Genomic DNA, 17,331 nt, shown 5'->3' on the forward strand with positions numbered 1-17,331 from the left:
TACTGTAGTATAAGCACGCATGGCCTAATTCAGATAGGGACCACTGCACTCTGGGCGATGAAGATCAATCCCTCCACCATTTACTTCCCAAAATTACCCCCCCCAGGGGGGGTGTTTAACAACAAAAACAACAAAAACAATCTCTATTAGTGTCAATGGAAGCCATTTGTCTTTTGTTAACCCCCTTGTTGGGGAAGGGATTTTGGGAAGCAAATGGTGGTGGGGGAAGAACTAATCTTCCTTGTTCACAGTATGGTGGTCCCAATCTGAATTGGGGCTGTTTGTACTTATGCTAGAGTAAATAAAAAGACAGCCCAGAGCTATTTACATGAATAGTGTAATGTGTAGATTGGCTCGCAATGTGGATTTAAACTTGGGTATTCCCATTCCAAAGTGAATACCCACTTCTCACAATTCCATACTCGATGCTCAACACACAACTTTTTTCTGTGTGACATACTTGTTAGCTAGTTGCAGATAAATTATTTATTAATAACTAACCTGTCTGTTTTAAACACGTCCGGTTTAAAGGATTCTTTAGCCGCACTGCGTTCCTGAAAATGTCCTCCAGATGGTCTCTGGACAGGCACTGGAGGAGGAGGCTTGGAAATACTTATGGAGAGAAATATAAAAATAGTTTCTGGGCAGGATCCAAATGGCTACCTGTTATGTTCTGTTCATGCCCCAGGGTTTCCCCACTCCTGATGCAGCTGCTTATCCTTCTCTAGAATCTACTCTGAAAGGTTGGAGGATGTTCTGGAAGTGTGAAGGGCTACAGTGAGAAGGCAGAATCTCTCCCCTTTCACTCATGCATGGAGCCGTATGGATCCCAGGTATGTCTACAAGACACTGTGTACAAATGTACTAAACAAAGATGGCTGTTCCCAAAAAGAATAATAGAAATTACATTAATAATGGTTAGCAATGTGATAGACTTATAGATAAACAACTTGGAAAATAAATTTATGTAATTTATCATTAAGGCAACACAAGTAAATCCAGAATACAGTAAGCATTGTATGAGGCTGAAATCCTATATCCAATTTCTTGGGAGTAAGCCCCATTGAATTCAATGGGACATACTTCTGAGAAGACATGTATAGGCTTGCACTGTGGAAGAACCATTGAAAATAGTGGAATGTAAGAGATGACATTCATATGTCATATATTCAAATCGATTTAAGAATGATTCCTGGGATTGTATCCTGAAGTGTTTTCTTTTAAATAATGTTGGATGTGTGGGGAGGGACTACACATGTGATGTGTGCCTGCTCCTCTACTGCAGGGAGAGGATTAATACTTCTGGTGTTCATCCTTCTCAGATGGGTCTTACTTCCAATACATGGCAGCAGGCATGGGAAAGGAATGCTGACATTTACAAAGCTGTGAACTAGCCCTGCAAGCTTTCTCCTAATTCTGTGAATCTGGATTACTGGATAGACTTCTTATTCAGATTCTCACGTAAACTGGTACCGAGAAAGGTGTTGGAAGAGGTCTGCAGGGCATATTTCTTACAAGAGGTGATGCTGAAAGAGGTCTGCAGGGCATATCTCTCTGATTCCCCCTGCTATCTTTCTTGTCTCATCAACTAAGATAACCATTAAAATGTGTCAACCTTTTTTTTAATAAAATGGTATCACTTCCAGAAATGTAGCTTCCATTTAAAAGTATTAGTCTATATGGCTTTAGATTGTAGAGGAGGGACCGTAGTGCAGCCTTTCCCAACCTGGCGCCTTCCCAATGTGTCAGACTACAACTCCCATCATCCCCAGCAAGCACAGCCAAGAATTTCACAATGATTAATTACCTGTTTAATGGAGGCGATAACTTTTCCTGTTGGATAAAATGAACTGTTGATTAGTATTCACAAATTGTGTGTTAGGTACTTTCTTTTTAATGGATTATTTTCAAGCTACATCCAGCAAATGATACTTCTTGTCATGCAGGACATGATGGGACAGCCAGTAATGAATTATGAGTGAATCAGAACAGCCCCCTCCTGTCAGACTTCATACGTACAACAGACAAGAAAGTCAAATTGCTGGTGTCCTTTTTGCCTCCATTCCAAAATCACTTCTGAGATACCTCTGTAAAGCCTTTCTATGATTTGACCACACAAAACATCATCAAGTACCACAATATTTTGTAGGCAGTCCAAGCTTTTCTTGATTTTTTTTCTTCAAGGAAGCTAATAAATGCACTGTTTCTAGCACTTTCTGGCAATGGACTTTTAACTATTTTTAACAATTACTGTAAACAAATCAGTCAGAAATTCAGTGTTGTGTTGGGAGTGGACCATCTTTTGGAGGTAGCACCTGCTGCATCTTCAATAATCAAAAGGAGGCTGACACCCTATTTAGGCCCCTTGGAAATCCACCAATACTGAAAGGCAAATCACCACAGGTTGGCAGGGAAACTGTAAATAACCTTTGAAAATGAGAACAAAAATCAGGAGTAGAATTTCTGGCCATCATAGGCCTCTTCACCTGCAGGTCAAGAGGACAGAGTTAAGGAATAAGGTGTGCTTGGTGTGCTTAGAAGGGCTAGAAACACAATACCCACTAAGTGGCTCTGAGCCAGAGTGCCTGACATCATAAGAACACCAGAAGAGCCATGTTGGATTAGACCAAAAACCTATCTAATCCAGCATTCTGTTTCTACAGTGGCTAACCAGCTGCCTGTGGGAAGCCCACAAGCAGGACATGAGTTCAATAGCACCCTCCTGCTTGTGCTCACTGGCAATGGGTATTGAGAGGCATCCTGCCTCTGATACTTGAGGAGATAATATATAACCATCATGACTAACGGCCATTGATAGCCATATCCTCCCTAAATTTGCCTAATCTCCCGTTTAAAGCCTTCAAAATTGGTGTCTATAATTACATCTTGTGGTAGTGAATTCCATAGTTTAACTATGTGCTGGATAAAGAAATACTTCCAGGGTGATGAGTGACCACTGGGTGAGAAATGGTGACTAAGCACATCTTATAGAGGGAAAAGGAATGGTAGTCCCTAAGTGTCTATCCATAGGGAAGAAGGGATAGTATATTCCCAGAGACATCCTGACATACAGGCAAATTACATAACCTATTAAAGAGCAAAGACATTTTTATTCAGTCAAGCCTTTGGCATGCAAGTTGGCCTGTTGCTGAAGGGGTTTTTTTTAAAATTGGTTGGGTACTGTTGATTTATTTTATTGTGGTGTTTTTTAATTGAGCTTTAAAGGTTTTTGTTTTTATGGTTATTTTATTTATTTTAATCTGCTCTTATTATGGTTAGCCCTTTTTTTGGTGGAAAGGTGGCATAGAAGTCAAATAAATAAGTCTTCAGATGTTACCTGGGAATGGGGAAAAAATGGATAAGAATGGAACGTAGAAACCTAGGAAGCTGCCTTATATTGGGCGGGTTTGCATGCCACGCTAAGCCACTCTGAAGATAAGCCACCATGTGTTGGTTGTTTGCTCTATAACCCATGTTACTCCTGACAGGTGATCATGCACACTGTGCTCGCTGTGGGTTGTTTCCCCCTTAGTCCTCCTGTCCGCTGCCAGCATGTATCTCAGGGGCCTTTGAAGCAGAAATCCTCATTTGCTCATTCCCTACATCAGCACCCTTTCTGCAACTGGTCTGCTGGGGTTGCCAGCTCACAAGGGAAACTCCACTCCCTCCCATATCAGATTGCCAAATGCATATAATTTTCTGAGCCTTTATGGACATGGTAATACATTTGCAAACTAAAAAAATATATTTGGAGTCTTGCACAAGCGCACAGGGGCACAGGTCTGACTGTATGCTATTTAGTCCAGCTTACCAATATCCCCCTCTTGGCAATGTTCTTCTCAATTTCATCCTCCACTTCATTGCTTGCCTTGCTAACAAACACCTTTTTTTAAAAAAGGCTGCTTCACATACTTCTGAAGTAATTGCACCCGCACCAAAAGTTTCTTCTCCTGTAGCTACCAGCCACTTTCACCTCCCCCATCCTTTCATCCCTGTTGCTTCCCTCCACTGGTCTCCTTTTTAGCTGTCAGATATACATATGGGTTACAGAGCATGGGATTGGTAAAGATTCACAAATTTCAAGGCAGAGCAGGGAGTGAAGGGGATCAGTAAAGATTCACAAATTTCAGGGTAAAGTTCTGCAGATTTCAAGACAGAGCAGGGAGTGAAGGGGATCGGTAAAGATATGCAAATTTCAAGGCAGACAAGTGAAGTGGATTGGTAAATATACGCAAATCTGAAGGCAGAGCAGTGAGTGGAATTGGTAAATATATGCAAATTTCATGGCAGAGCAGTAAAGCAGAGGGGAAAATGACACAAATTTCAGAGCTGCAGACTTTTGAATGTGTGCACTTTTTTTAAAGTTTGTGAACACATTCATCACACTCTCTGGTGTCCTGTCTTCTAGATTGTTAGGAGCATGGGGCGGAAGCCACTAACAAGGGATAAGGGAGGATGGTGGCAGCACTAGTGAGAATGCAAGGAGTGGCAGAGGTGCCAGACAGCTCTCAGGCTGTTCTCACCAACCTATGATGTAGTTGTCCTGCTGGATTCGGACACCACAACAAGCCACCCTGAAAACAAGCCACCCTGAACAACCCAACAACAAGCCATGGGTTCTCAGGGTGGTTTGTTCATGGAAAATAACCTATGATGAAAAAAACACTCTGGGTTCAGACATCATGACAAGCTACCCTCAAATAACCCACGATGACAATCCACCATGGCTTATTGTGTCATCCGAACCACGTCATTGAGTCAGACCATTGGTCCATCCGGCTTAGTATTACCAACACTGACTGGCAGCGGCTCTCCAGGTTTTGAGGCAGGATTTTTCCCTGCCCGACATGGAGATGCCAGGGATTGAACCTGGGACCTTCTGCATGCAAAACAGGTGCTCTACCACTGAGCTGTGCCCCCCCCCCCAATGGAAAGGTGTTGAAGTCCACTACCACAAAGACATATTCCCAGAAATTTACTGGGAAGAATGCTGGTGGAGCTCAAGAAGCAAATCTCAAGTATGGTCAAAATGTACTCCACTTGAGATGGTAAACATGTGAAGTGCAATTCTGACTGTGTACGTGGGTTTCCTCCTTTCTGTGTGCACAGAGCATTTCTCCTCATCAATGAAAATAGGATGCTCCTGCACAGGTGAGACCTTGTGTCTTTGTATTTCTGGTTTTATTTTGAATAAAAAATGTATACACGGTCTTACCTCTTCCACAGGAATTTCGTAGACATCTGGAAAAAAGAGAGAAATGATATTATTCAGTTAGAAACAGAAACAAAACTAAAATAGTCACATGCAAAATAGGTGCAGGAATTATAGAAAGAAGACTGGTCAAAATAAGGCTTGGGTTGTTATTGTTCTTTTAATTAACAGGATAACCTATACAGGTTTGCTTAGAAGTAATACCACTGAGTTCAATGGGGCTTATTCACGAGTAAATGGGTATAGGACTGCAGCCCAAGAAACTGTTTGAGAGAACACTCAGGACACGTAGATCACGTTAAAAGCAAGAAAGTTAATGGCCTGGATTCTAAGATAAGTGAATGGAAGAATTTCACAGAAGAAAAGGTTTCCAATCCCTTCTGTCCCCGCAACTGCCTGCACCCTCCAAAAGTCTCTCCAGAGGGTAAACAATGTGGTGTGGGAACAGGAGGGCTGATGGCGAAGGGGGAAAATCACCTCAAACTGGGCAGACTTGCTGTTCTCAAGAAGAGCTACAGATAGGGGTGGACGAAAGTCCCTTACCTTTCGCCGAAGCTTGTTCGCGGTGGGGGGGAGGCGCTTCGCTGTTCCCCCCGCGAAGTTCAGGCCGGGGGGGGAGGCTTCCCGCCTCGCCCCGGCTGAAATTCAGGCTGGGGGGGAGGCTTCCTGCCTCGCCCCGGCCGAAATTCAGGCCGGGGAGGAGGCTTCCCGCCTCGCCCGGCCGCAAACTCGAAAGTTTAAAAAAAAACAAAAAAAACACGCCCCCGTGATAGGCTACGTGACGATTAACGTAGCCTATCACGGCTAGATCTGCAAAGTCAGCAGTGATAGGCTACGTTAATCGTCACGTAGCCTATCATGGGTGACTTAAAAAAAAAAAAAGTGCGTACGCTAATGGCGGCCCCCATAGGGAGCCGCCATTCGCGTTCCATATTTGGTCGCTGTAGTCTACGTAAATCTTTACGTAGACTACAGCGACCAAATAAGGAACGGGAATGGCGGCTCCCTATGGGGGCCGCCATTATCCGTACGCGCTTTTTTTTTTTAAAGTCACCCGTGATAGGCTACGTGACGATTTACGTAGCCTATCACGGCTGACTTTGGAAATCTAGCCGTGATAGGCTACATTAATCGTCACGTAGCCTATCACGGGGGCGTTTTTTTTTTCTTTTCTTGGAATGGCGGCAGCGGCAGCCGGTTGAAAGACCAGCTGCCGCTCCCGCCCCGCACGAACAGCCGCCGAACCGCCGGCCGGACACGCCGCCGGGAGGGACATTCGGCAAAGGTAAGTCCCGTCCCGGGGGGGAGTGCGGGGTGCGGGGGGGTGCGGAGGATTTCTCCCCGAAACTTTTTCGGGGGGCCGAACACGTTGGCGCTCGGCCCCACGAAGTTTCGGGGAGAAATTCTCCGCCATCCCTAGCTACAGACCTCACTTTGCATTGTTCAGGAGCCCCCCCCTTCTGAAGAGGGGTTTTTGGGGTGCAAAAAACCCCTCGTGGGGGGAAGAGATGGGAAACATTCCTTTGTGAACTTACAGTCAGGGCCAGAAATATTGCAACAAAACTGTTTTGGCAGTTGGCCTCTGTACACTACCACACTGAAGTTGAAAGAAAATGCCATAACACTGCCTCCACCATGTTTGACAGATGATGTGGTATGCTTTGGATCATGAGCTGTTCCTTTCCTTCTCCATACTTTTCTCTTCCCATCATTCTGGTACAAGTTAATCTTGGTTTCAGCAGTCCAAAGAATCTTATTCCAGAACTGGGCAGGCTTTTTTAGGTGTTTGCTGGCAAAGGCTAATCTGGCCTGTCTGTTCTTGAGCATTACCAGTGGTTTGCACCTTGTTGTGAAGCCTCTGTATTTACACTCATAAAGCCGTCTCTTGACTGCAGATGTTGACAATGACATGCCTACCTCGGCAAGAGCATTCTTGACCTGGCTAGATGTTGTGAAAGGGTTCCTCTTCACCATGAGCAGCATTCTGCGGTCATCCACTTTAGTTGTCTTCCGTGGTCTTCCAGGCCTTTTGCTGTTGCTGAGCTTGCCCATTAATTCCTTCTTTTTCAGGATGTTCCAAACTGTTGTGTTGGCCACTCCCACTGTTTTTGCTATCTCTCTGATGGGTTTATTTTGTTTCCTCCGCCTAATGATGGCCTCCTTCACTCGCATGGACACCTCGTTGGACCTCATGTTGGGGGTTCCAGTGAACAGCTACCAAATGCAAATGTCACACTCAGGACCACCTCCAGGCCTTTTATCTGCTTGATTTGTCATGGGGTACCCAGGAAACAGGCCCCACATGGCCATGCAGCTGCTTGTCAGCCATTCGTTCCATTACTTATGAGCCACCAACGATGGGTGTGGTGTATGCCACTGGCTGTATTTCCTGAATGGCTAGTGCCCCACTTTTGTCAGACCCCTTGAATTACAGCTGAAAGTCCTGACCTCGCTCCCATCTGGGTGTGTTTCCTTTCAACTTCAATGTGGTGGTGTACAGAGGCCAACTGCCAAAAGAGTTATCCTTGTTCCGATATTTCTGGCCCTGACTGTATCTTAGGAGCCAAGCCAATAATTCTTACTAATATTACTAATATTTTTATTTCATCCAGTTCCTAAATTCCAGTGGCTTGTCTTATATAGTCACGTTCTATATTATATATCTTTAGATATGTATTTATTATTTTCTAAAAGAAAAAAACAGTGGGAAAGTTATGTCAGAATTGGACACACACTCACACACACACACACACACACACGTATTATTAAAGTAATTCATGTAAACTTTATGAGAGGAGAAATTATTTTTGAGTGTTTTAGGTCACAATCCTGTGCACGTTTAGACAGAAAAAGTCCTACAACTCCCAGCATTCACCAGCCAGCCATTTTTCTGTCTAAACATGCATAGGATTGCGTTCTTGTTTAGTTAAGCTTAAAGCTATTTTCCACCAATCCAACCAGTTACTGATATTTTCACCTCTGAATTTTTATTTATTTATGGTACTTCTGTGCTGCCCTGTAACCACGCTTCTCTATGTGGCTTACATAAAAAAATAAGATACAATCCAAACAGAATAAAAACACAATCGCTGTATTAAAAACAGATGGCAGAAGAGGTACAATCTGTAAAAACAATCAAAAACTCTCATAACACAAGCAGATATTAAAGCTTTTAAAATTCCAGAAACTTCAAAAACTAGAAGTCTTCATAAACTTTTAGAAGCATGCCAAAAGCCCCTTAAAAGCCTGGGAGAATATATATATATATACATTTTTACCCTGGCACCACAAAGAGTAACTGAGCCTCTCTGGGGAGGACATCCACAACTGGGATGGCCCTCTCTCTAGTAGCCACTCTCCAAATCTCATTAGGAGAGGCCGCTCAGAGAAAGGCCTCCGATGAATACCTCAGAGTCCAAATAGGTATATGTGGGAAGAAGTCATCCTTCAGGTACCCTTGCCCCAAGCTGTTTAGGGCTTTAGAGGTTAAAAAAAGGATTTTGAATTGGACCTGGAACACTGGGGTAATATGATTGAGAAGTCCTTCAATTAGGTATTGAGTTTTATTTATATTTATTGTACGTGTGTTGCTATATGTTAATGAATATAGTAAACATGTATACGTTCTTATATTGTAAATTATATGACTTACTTAGTCACTTGGCCTATCATCCTCTGCACAGAATATGGAATACTTGGGAATAGGAATACATGTTCTATCATCCTCTCCAAGTTCAGAAATTTGACCACCCTGAGTACATGGGGGCCATCACTGGGTGAGAAGCACTGTTTGGTAGCAAAGTAGGTTGACGATGGATTAAAGCAGGGCTGGTCAACCCATGGCCTTCAGAAGTTGTTAGACTACAACTCCCATCCTCCCTGACCATTGGGTCATGCCAGCTGGGACTGATGGGAGTTGGGAGTCCAACAACATCTGGAAGGCGATAGGATGTCCACCTTTAAATTAAAGGAAATAAATTTAGTTGCACAGTGAATAACTAGTTTATGGAATTCACTGCTGCAACATATGGTGATAAGCCATTGCTCTGAAAAAGGGATTGGATCAATTCATGGTGTTTATAAATATAACAGTGGTTGTTAGCTACGATAGGTAGGTTGATGCTCCTCAGTCCAAGGCTGTATATCTCTGAATATTGAGTGCTGTGGGTTACTTATCAGCTTTCAAGAGGTCATCTGGCTGGCCACTGAGATAGACTTTTTGGTATGATGATCCAGCAAGGTTCCTCTCTCTCTCTCTCTCTCCTTCTCCTCTCCCTCCCTCTCATGAATATTACCACAAATCAATAATTCCCGACAAATATTAAAACAAAATAACATAAAACATTAATTAATTAATTAATTCATTACATTTATATCCCACCTTTTTTCCTCCTTAAGGAACCCAAGGCGGTGTACATAATCCTCCTCCATTTTATCCCCACAACACCAACCCTGTGAGGTGGGTTGGGCTGAGAGTCTGTGACTGGCCTAAGGTCATCCAGTGAGCTTCCATGGCCGAGTGGGGACTAGAAGCTGGATTTCCTGACTCCCAGTCCAGCACTCTAGCCACTATGCCACACTGGCTCATGAGTGAAACAAAAAAGCAAAACAAAACACCAGACCATCAACAGATTAAGACAAGAAGCAAATCAGTGTCTTTAGATGACCACCAGTAAACAACAACTTTTCAATCTGGTGGTTAAGTGCCAAGGGAATGAGTGTGGGGTGGAAGTTTCACAAACAAGGCACCACCACAGAGAAGGCTCTGTTCTTGGTAGCTCCCCACTTTGCTTCAGAAGTGAATGGGCACACAGAGCAGGATCCTGATGATGATCAACAGTCAGGCAGTTCTTCAGAAACGCCAGTACCTGGCTGTCATTATGAGGCCCAGATTTATGAACCAGCATCTTGCAAAGGGCATCCACATGGCCGTCCTGATTTTCGCAATTGTAATAGCGTGAAAAAGAGTTGGCATGGGTGCTGGTTGATTCCATGTAGTTCCAGGGAACAACATGCTACTGTCTGTTTCTTTCTATACATTATGATTTCCCTGTTCATATACTGAAACTGATCTGGTGCATGATGGTATACTATAGAACGACACTGGTTTCCATTGCTCAACTGTGGTGAAGATAACAAGAAAAAACAAATGCTGCATAGCTGAGCAGCTTTTGAATGCATCGGGCTGGATCCAGCCTAAGCTAGTTGATCTTAGGTCCCACCGAAGCCAGTGGGACATGCTAGTCATGACTCAAGTCCCATTGATTTCAATGGGAACAAAGTTCAACTAAATTAGGCTGGATCCAACCCATTCTATCTACCTTTGTACCTTCCCCCCTGAGCTATGATGTGACGCACAAGCTTTTGTCTTCCGATGCTGCACTGTCTGTGAGAGCTAAGATCCCGTAGGAGGTGGAGTCACCACTGTAGGGGGTGGATTAGGCAAATCTCATCATAACTATTGTTCAAATCCAGATCCACTGACCGTACCTTAGATCATTTAACTTCTTAGCTGCAGCAAAGGATAGAAGTTATGGATAGACATAGTATTAATACCCACTAGGAGGCGCTGTTTCATTTGAAAGCGATGCTGGAAGAAGACCATATGATTATTACTCACTTCCAACAAATCAGAAGGTTTACATGGACATACATGGGAAAGTACATAGAAAAAAAATCATCTCCTTGGTGTTACTTGGTTTTACATTGTATAGCCTTAATGAAGCCTGTTGATCATACGAGACAAAACAGTGGCCTATTTCCTCTAGCTGGCAATGAGATAGATTCAGGGCACATTTCTGATCCCAAACCAGCTCTGGGTATTCAGTGACCTTAACACATGTGACAGCCTTCCATGCAGCAAACTGGTTGTATGCGTGCTCCATCAAGAGGCCTGCTCAATTTTCAGTGAGTGATTTGATGAATCATGCCCTGAAAACTGATCTGGCTAATCAAGGAATGACTTCGCTGCCAGGCCACCTGCGAGATGGATTGGATCTGCTGTTCACTTTTGGCCTTGTGAGTCAGGTGACCATATTTAAAAGATAAATGCATTGCATGATGACCATGGTAATCACCAGGCAGTAGGATCTATGTGCACTGGGGTTGTCTTTCTGAAGGGATCAAAAATGGTAGATTTTGATGAAACCGTGTTTTGTTTTGTTTTGACAAGCTGCTAAAATCTTCGGAGACAAGGACCTGCTCCTCATGAATCTTGAGAAAGGTGCTGCGGGTGGGGAAAACAGCATCCGAACAAGGCATATTTGTATGATGCAATAGCGCACCCGACTTTTTTTGGTACAGACCTTGCTAATAACCGTCAAAGTAAATATTTTTATGGTGACTTTTTAAAGATGACCAAAGTACAAAATGGTATTTATATATAAAGTCAATATCCAGAGCATTTGTGTGGAAGTGCTCTAAAGCTGCAATCCTATGCATGTTTAGACAGAAAAAGCTCCTACGATTCTCACCAATCACAAGGCAGCATGGCTGGCTGCGGGGTGCTGGGAGTCACAGGACTTTTTTCTGTCTAAACATGCATAGCGTACACTCCATTTTCTTTCCCATTCCCTTTTCTCGTTAAGCAAAAATGTTGATTTCATTGGTTTTGAACTGAATTCAGATTAGTTTCTTAAGCCATTTAACAATGCACTGTGTTTCCACATTATTTTCATGATACTGCAAATTCTTCATACCTAATGAGGATGGTGGCATAGGAACAGGAGGCAATGCCAACAAACTGGGAGCATCAGGTTTTGATGGCGGCTTGATAGATCTGTCCACTAGAGCTTAAAATAACAAAAGAAACATTGGTTCATCATGCTAAAGGCACAACTACTGTGCAACAGAAAAGCTGTTTTAACCCCGAAGACCAAAACCTAAGTCCCCTCGCTATTGTTCTTGCTCATGCCGATTGCTCTTTTAGGATGAGCAATACGAAAGCCTTTCTCATTTAGAAGTACACTGGAGGACACAATCCTATCGGGATAGGCATCCGTCCCGCTGCACTTCAGCCGCCCTGCATTTGCAGCTAGGCAGCTGATTTTGGCTGTCTAGCTGCGGGAAGGCGGAGTGGGGGAAGCGGCTGCCGGACGACACATAGGATGTGTCATACTGGCATTTCCGCCTTCCCCGCCCTGGAACGCCCCCCAGGAATTCCCTGTTTTCGCCGCTCCATGCTGCTCTTCTGAGAGGCAGCGTGGGACAGGGTGAAGGCTGGTTCTCAGGGAACCAACCTCGGAGAGCGGACTAGCGGGCATAGGATTGTTCCCTAAGTAGGTCTTTTCTAAAAAGTCAGGTGTGGATATGGTTCAGAAACCGAGTGCATACCTAGTGGCATGAGCAGAATCACAAAAGTATTATTACAAAACAACCACAAAGAATCCTCCTATTTTTGTGGAATGTCTGAAAATGTGAAGAGAGTATAGAAAAATAGCAGACTCAGCTACACGAACACGATTGGTAGAATGTGTAGTTTGGCCTTCTCTCTTACAAAGTCCAAAGTGGGCTTTTACTTGCCCCCATTTTTTTCACCAAGCAGTGTCCCATTTTTCTTTTCACCTTTGGCACCCTAGTTCTTTTTCTTCTTTTGGAGGGGTGGGAAGTCTGGATCTCATTGAAAAGATTGGATATATGAACTTATCATTTTCCTGTAGGACAGTAATCCAGTCCTACATGTTTTAGAATTGATGTCTTGCCCACCTACTTGGCTCCACGAAGTTGTGTGTGAAATAATCCAAATACTTACGTTTTATAAGCTGTGGAGTGCTTTCTCCTGTGGGTTTAATATAATTATTGTCTTCATCATCATCATCATCAACAGGTACAACATAATCTGCCTGAGAGAAAATGCAAAGATGAGTACATATAGCACACATATAATACAGAACATGATCCAGCCAAAATTAAGCACAAAATTAACCACTTCAACTAAAGTGCAGAGTTTTAAGCACGTGCCTACATTTCTCCCTTGAAATGACTGGGACTTACCTTCTGACTGGCTTATGCCCACAGATAACAAACCCATCCTTGGTGACATTGCTACCTTCTCTGTCCTGCCAAAGCCATTAGTAGACAACGTCCTTTAGAGGGCATTTCTTTTCTGCATAATAACTGCCTCTGCTTTAAGGCCTCTTAGACATGTGGCCCTGGCCTTATCAACCGATTCCCCCATTCTCCATATGTTCTATTTTACATCTATGATTTTTAAAAATTTGAAATATTTATCCTTTATTTTATTAAAAAAAATCTATAAAAGACTGTCATTCAATAATTAATCAGTAATTAAACACAGGCATGGTTGGCACATAATGGTAAGTGCACATAACGACAACCCAGAGTATAGGTTGAGTATGGGTTGTCATTGAATCATGGGTTGTTATTGAATCATGGGTTGTCATTATGTGTGAGCCCTGCACTATGGTATAACTATGGGTTGTTAACCACAGAGAACCCAGGAAGAGAAGCCATTGCTGGGTCATGAACTCTGGCTTATTTGTGGTTAAGAACCCATAGTTAAACAATAGCACAGAATTCACACGTAATGACAACAACCCACGATTCAACAACAACATGTACTCTGGGTTGTCATTATGTGCGAACCAGGTCACAGACTAAAAAAACACAGCCTTTTATTACATTATGCAGACTTGAAAACATGCCTACACCAAAATGCTTTACAATGCCTGTGGATAGGCCCAATTCCCACATTAGGTTTTGACAGGGTAAAGGCAATACAAACTAACTTTATCCCCGTGAGGAACATTTTATTTATTTATTTCATTTCATTTCTATACTGCCCAATAGCTGAAGCTGAATGCCCATTTCTTAGAATGGGCATTCCTTCTTGAGGTACGTAGCAAGCCAAGCTAAAAAGATTGAGAAGAACAATTTTCCTGACATAGTAAGTAATAGCTCTCACCACCAAGGGCTTCGGTTGTAATAAATATTCACCATGCAGCACTGGGAATATAAAAATCAACTTTGACTTTAAGAAAAGTGAGAAAAAGATCTTTGGGAGAGTTTCACCAATGTATGTCCATCACATGTTTTCTCTACATTTTATTCCTCTACATTGAATAGTTGTGCAAATGGGCTCAATCGAAAGGTGTTACATCTGAGGTGATATGTCTGACGTGTGTGATTTGAAAGAGGGAAGGATGGTTAGAAGAGAAAAGGACAGGGCCAAAGAAGGAAGGGGTGTGTAAGGGCCAGTGCCAGAGTGGGCCAATGAATCACTGTTGCCCAAGGGCCCACAAAAACCTGCAGCTGGCCCTGCTCCTATATGGGGATTGGAGTGACTGGTCCAGATTGATAATCTGTTCCATGGCATCCACATGTAGGTGTCTTTGTAGAACCTTACTGAAAGCTAAACATCTGTGAAGTGCTGTGCTCTGCTCTGAGCACTGGCAGAGTATTACAATTAATACTTTTAACAATAAATTAAAATGCTGCCATTCTGTTAAATGAGACCAGACACACTTCCCAGCTTTGCAGGTACAAGGGTTTGTATAACCACTCTGACATTGATCCCAGGACCATGATGATGATGATGATAAGAAGAAGTGGGAGAGGTTCTGATATTCATCCTCTGCCACTGGTCTTGAGTATATTTACTATGGCTTTATTAACTTTCTCTCTACTCTTGGTATTACAAATAAACTTTAAGTAGAGCACATTGTTAGTGAAAAGTAATATTCTCAGGAACAGGCAAGCATCTTTTGGCAACTCTCTGTATCATTTCTGAAACTTGCGTGCAGAGAGAAACTCAACTATGCTGAAATTATAAAATAGGTAAAGGGCCCTAAGGAAATAAGAGCAACCTATCATAATTCTTAATTTTATTTTAATGATGTGGGCCAGAAAATTCATTCATTCCCAAGGTTGGCATGAGTAGCTTTCTAATGACTAGCTTGATTTATTTGTGAGTGTCACCTCTTCATCAGTTGGCTTCGGTGGGAGTCTTGGCTTCAGAGCAGCAGGCGGTGGTGCCAAAGTGGCCATTTTTCTTGCTTTAGATGAAGACTGGCTTGGCAGAGGAGGTGGTGGCTTTGCACTGGGCCAATGCTTCTGTTGGCTAGGTCGTTTGTTGTCTATAAATGACAGAGAAAAGCCAAGAATGACCCTCAACTTTTGAAGATTGACTGCACCCCCTTCCATATGTATGCAGCCATATTTACTTAGAGTGCAATCCTGTTCATGTCTACTTTAAAGTAACTCTCCTTGAGTTCACCGGGACTTGCTCCCAGGTAAGTGGGTATAGGTTTGCAGCTTTAATCTTATAGAATGAGATCAGTTTCAAATGTGAGACTGATGTGACGGGAACAGGAAGCGTCAGTGGACTGTGCTTCCTGTTTCTCTGCATCTCCATTTGATCAAAGAAGCATCAGATTGTAAAAGACTAGGATGAATTCTTCTTGGCAGCTACCACATGCAAAGCTACTTTGTGGCATATTTATCTCGACTGTACAATGGGTAACACATTCTGTCAAAGCCACTTCCACTTGAAACCCTCCCTAGAAGTCTAGCCCCCAAAGTGTACAATAATATATATTGTACAACAGGTACACAGGTGTTAATGTACAGGAATTGTCACATACTACTATATAGGCTGTTGGCATTATTTGAAAACAGGGTGCTATAAAGGCCTTTTTGAGGCAATGAAATATGAAGTGATAAAAATCTGACTCTCAGAGATAATCAGTTTTAACAACATGTCACCACTGAAGGAATCACGGAATATATTTCATAATCTGTTTATGTAGTTTTTTTTTTAAAAGTCAAGTTTGTTTTGCTTTGTCACAATCTTACTCCTTCACTATTCTTGCAGTAAGAACTTTACTTTTTTTAAAATAATATTGTGAGGACCCATCCTCCAATTGTGAACCTCTGGTCACTTCCCCAAAACTACAGTCTGACTTTTGTTATAATTTAATTCAATTTTCCCCCTCTTCCAAAAATCCAGTTCATAACCACTGTAGACCAATTTGTGCCATTGAGAAAGGGACCATATCATCCGCATTTAGCCACACTGATGATTTGTAACTAGAAACTGAGACTGAAAAATATTGTGAGCCCTGCACATCTTCTGTTATATTGTTCAAATAAAAGTTTAATAGAAAAGGGGCCAAAGGCATTCCTGTTTGGTTCGTGTTGTGCCAGATATTTTCCTAGACAACCAACCACTCAAGCCCACTCTAACCCAAAATTCAGAATTTTAATGTATGGGGTTGACTATAATTAATAATCACTCATCTGTAGTAGCATTTAGGAACTTCAACTAAAGCTGTTTCATCATCAATAACAAAGGCATTCCTTCTTCATAGTGTCGCATCTAAAGCTGTCTTGAGCATTTAGGAAAAAATTACATAAATCGTGAGTGTGTTTTTAGTAGAAGCACTCACGAAGACAATTATATCTTGGTTGAGAACCTTCCTGTTGGTTGGTACAAAGCTCCAACCTAGAAGCAAAGCTCCTCTAATCTCTTGTGCTAAAATATTCTGCTAGTAGCCTGCCAATCTAGCCACATGGATCTCACAACTTGCTTGGTGGCTACTGAACCTGCATTTTGGAAATCACTGTCAGAGATCAAATGAGCCACCGACATAATTCAGCCTCATTGTGAGAAAATCTCTCTTGTACCAATAGTCACTAGTACCATTCTAGTATCTTTTCAGTCATGGAGTAAAGTAGGAGTTGTTTGAGAGTGTCAACAAGTATGTGGATAGGGACAATCTGGTAGACACCATATACAGTCAGGGCCAGAAATATTGGAACAAGGATAACTGTTTTGGCAGTTAGCCTCTGTACACCACCACATTGAAGTTGAAAGGAAACACACCCAGATGGGAGCGAAGTCAGGACTTCCAGCTGTAATTCAAGGGGTTTGACAAAAGTGAAGCACCAACCATTCAGGAAGTACAGCCAGTGGCATACACCCACCCACCCGTCGTTGGTGGCTCATAAGTAATGGAACAAACCAACATCATTTCAAACTTGAGGATCGCCTTTAATACCTGGATGAAAATCCTTTGCAGTCAATGACTGCCTGAAGTTGGGAACCCATGGACATGACCAAATGCTGAGTTTCCTCCCTCAAGATGCTTTGCCAGGCCTTT

At 42.6% G+C, this 17,331-nt stretch overlaps 1 protein-coding gene across 3 annotated transcripts in view; it reads right to left on the reverse strand.

Annotated features, from left to right (window-relative positions):
* The window catches only part of BLNK (B cell linker), a 161,682-nt gene that overhangs the window by 17,640 nt on the left and 126,711 nt on the right, over nucleotides 1-17,331 (reverse strand). For all 3 annotated transcript variants that reach the window (XM_084845919.1, XM_084845917.1, XM_084845920.1), the window contains 6 exons: nucleotides 15,149-15,306; nucleotides 12,963-13,053; nucleotides 11,911-12,003; nucleotides 5,216-5,241; nucleotides 1,808-1,833; nucleotides 502-612 (listed from right to left, as the gene is read on the reverse strand). In XM_084845919.1, the coding sequence (XP_084702045.1) occupies nucleotides 502-612; nucleotides 1,808-1,833; nucleotides 5,216-5,241; nucleotides 11,911-12,003; nucleotides 12,963-13,053; nucleotides 15,149-15,306 (505 nt within the window). The remainder of the gene's footprint in view (nucleotides 1-501; nucleotides 613-1,807; nucleotides 1,834-5,215; nucleotides 5,242-11,910; nucleotides 12,004-12,962; nucleotides 13,054-15,148; nucleotides 15,307-17,331) is intronic.

This window comes from Heloderma suspectum, chromosome 3 (genome assembly GCF_057233095.1).
Source record: "Heloderma suspectum isolate Gila_16-S chromosome 3, 16-S_ref, whole genome shotgun sequence".
NCBI lineage: Eukaryota > Metazoa > Chordata > Lepidosauria > Squamata > Helodermatidae > Heloderma > Heloderma suspectum.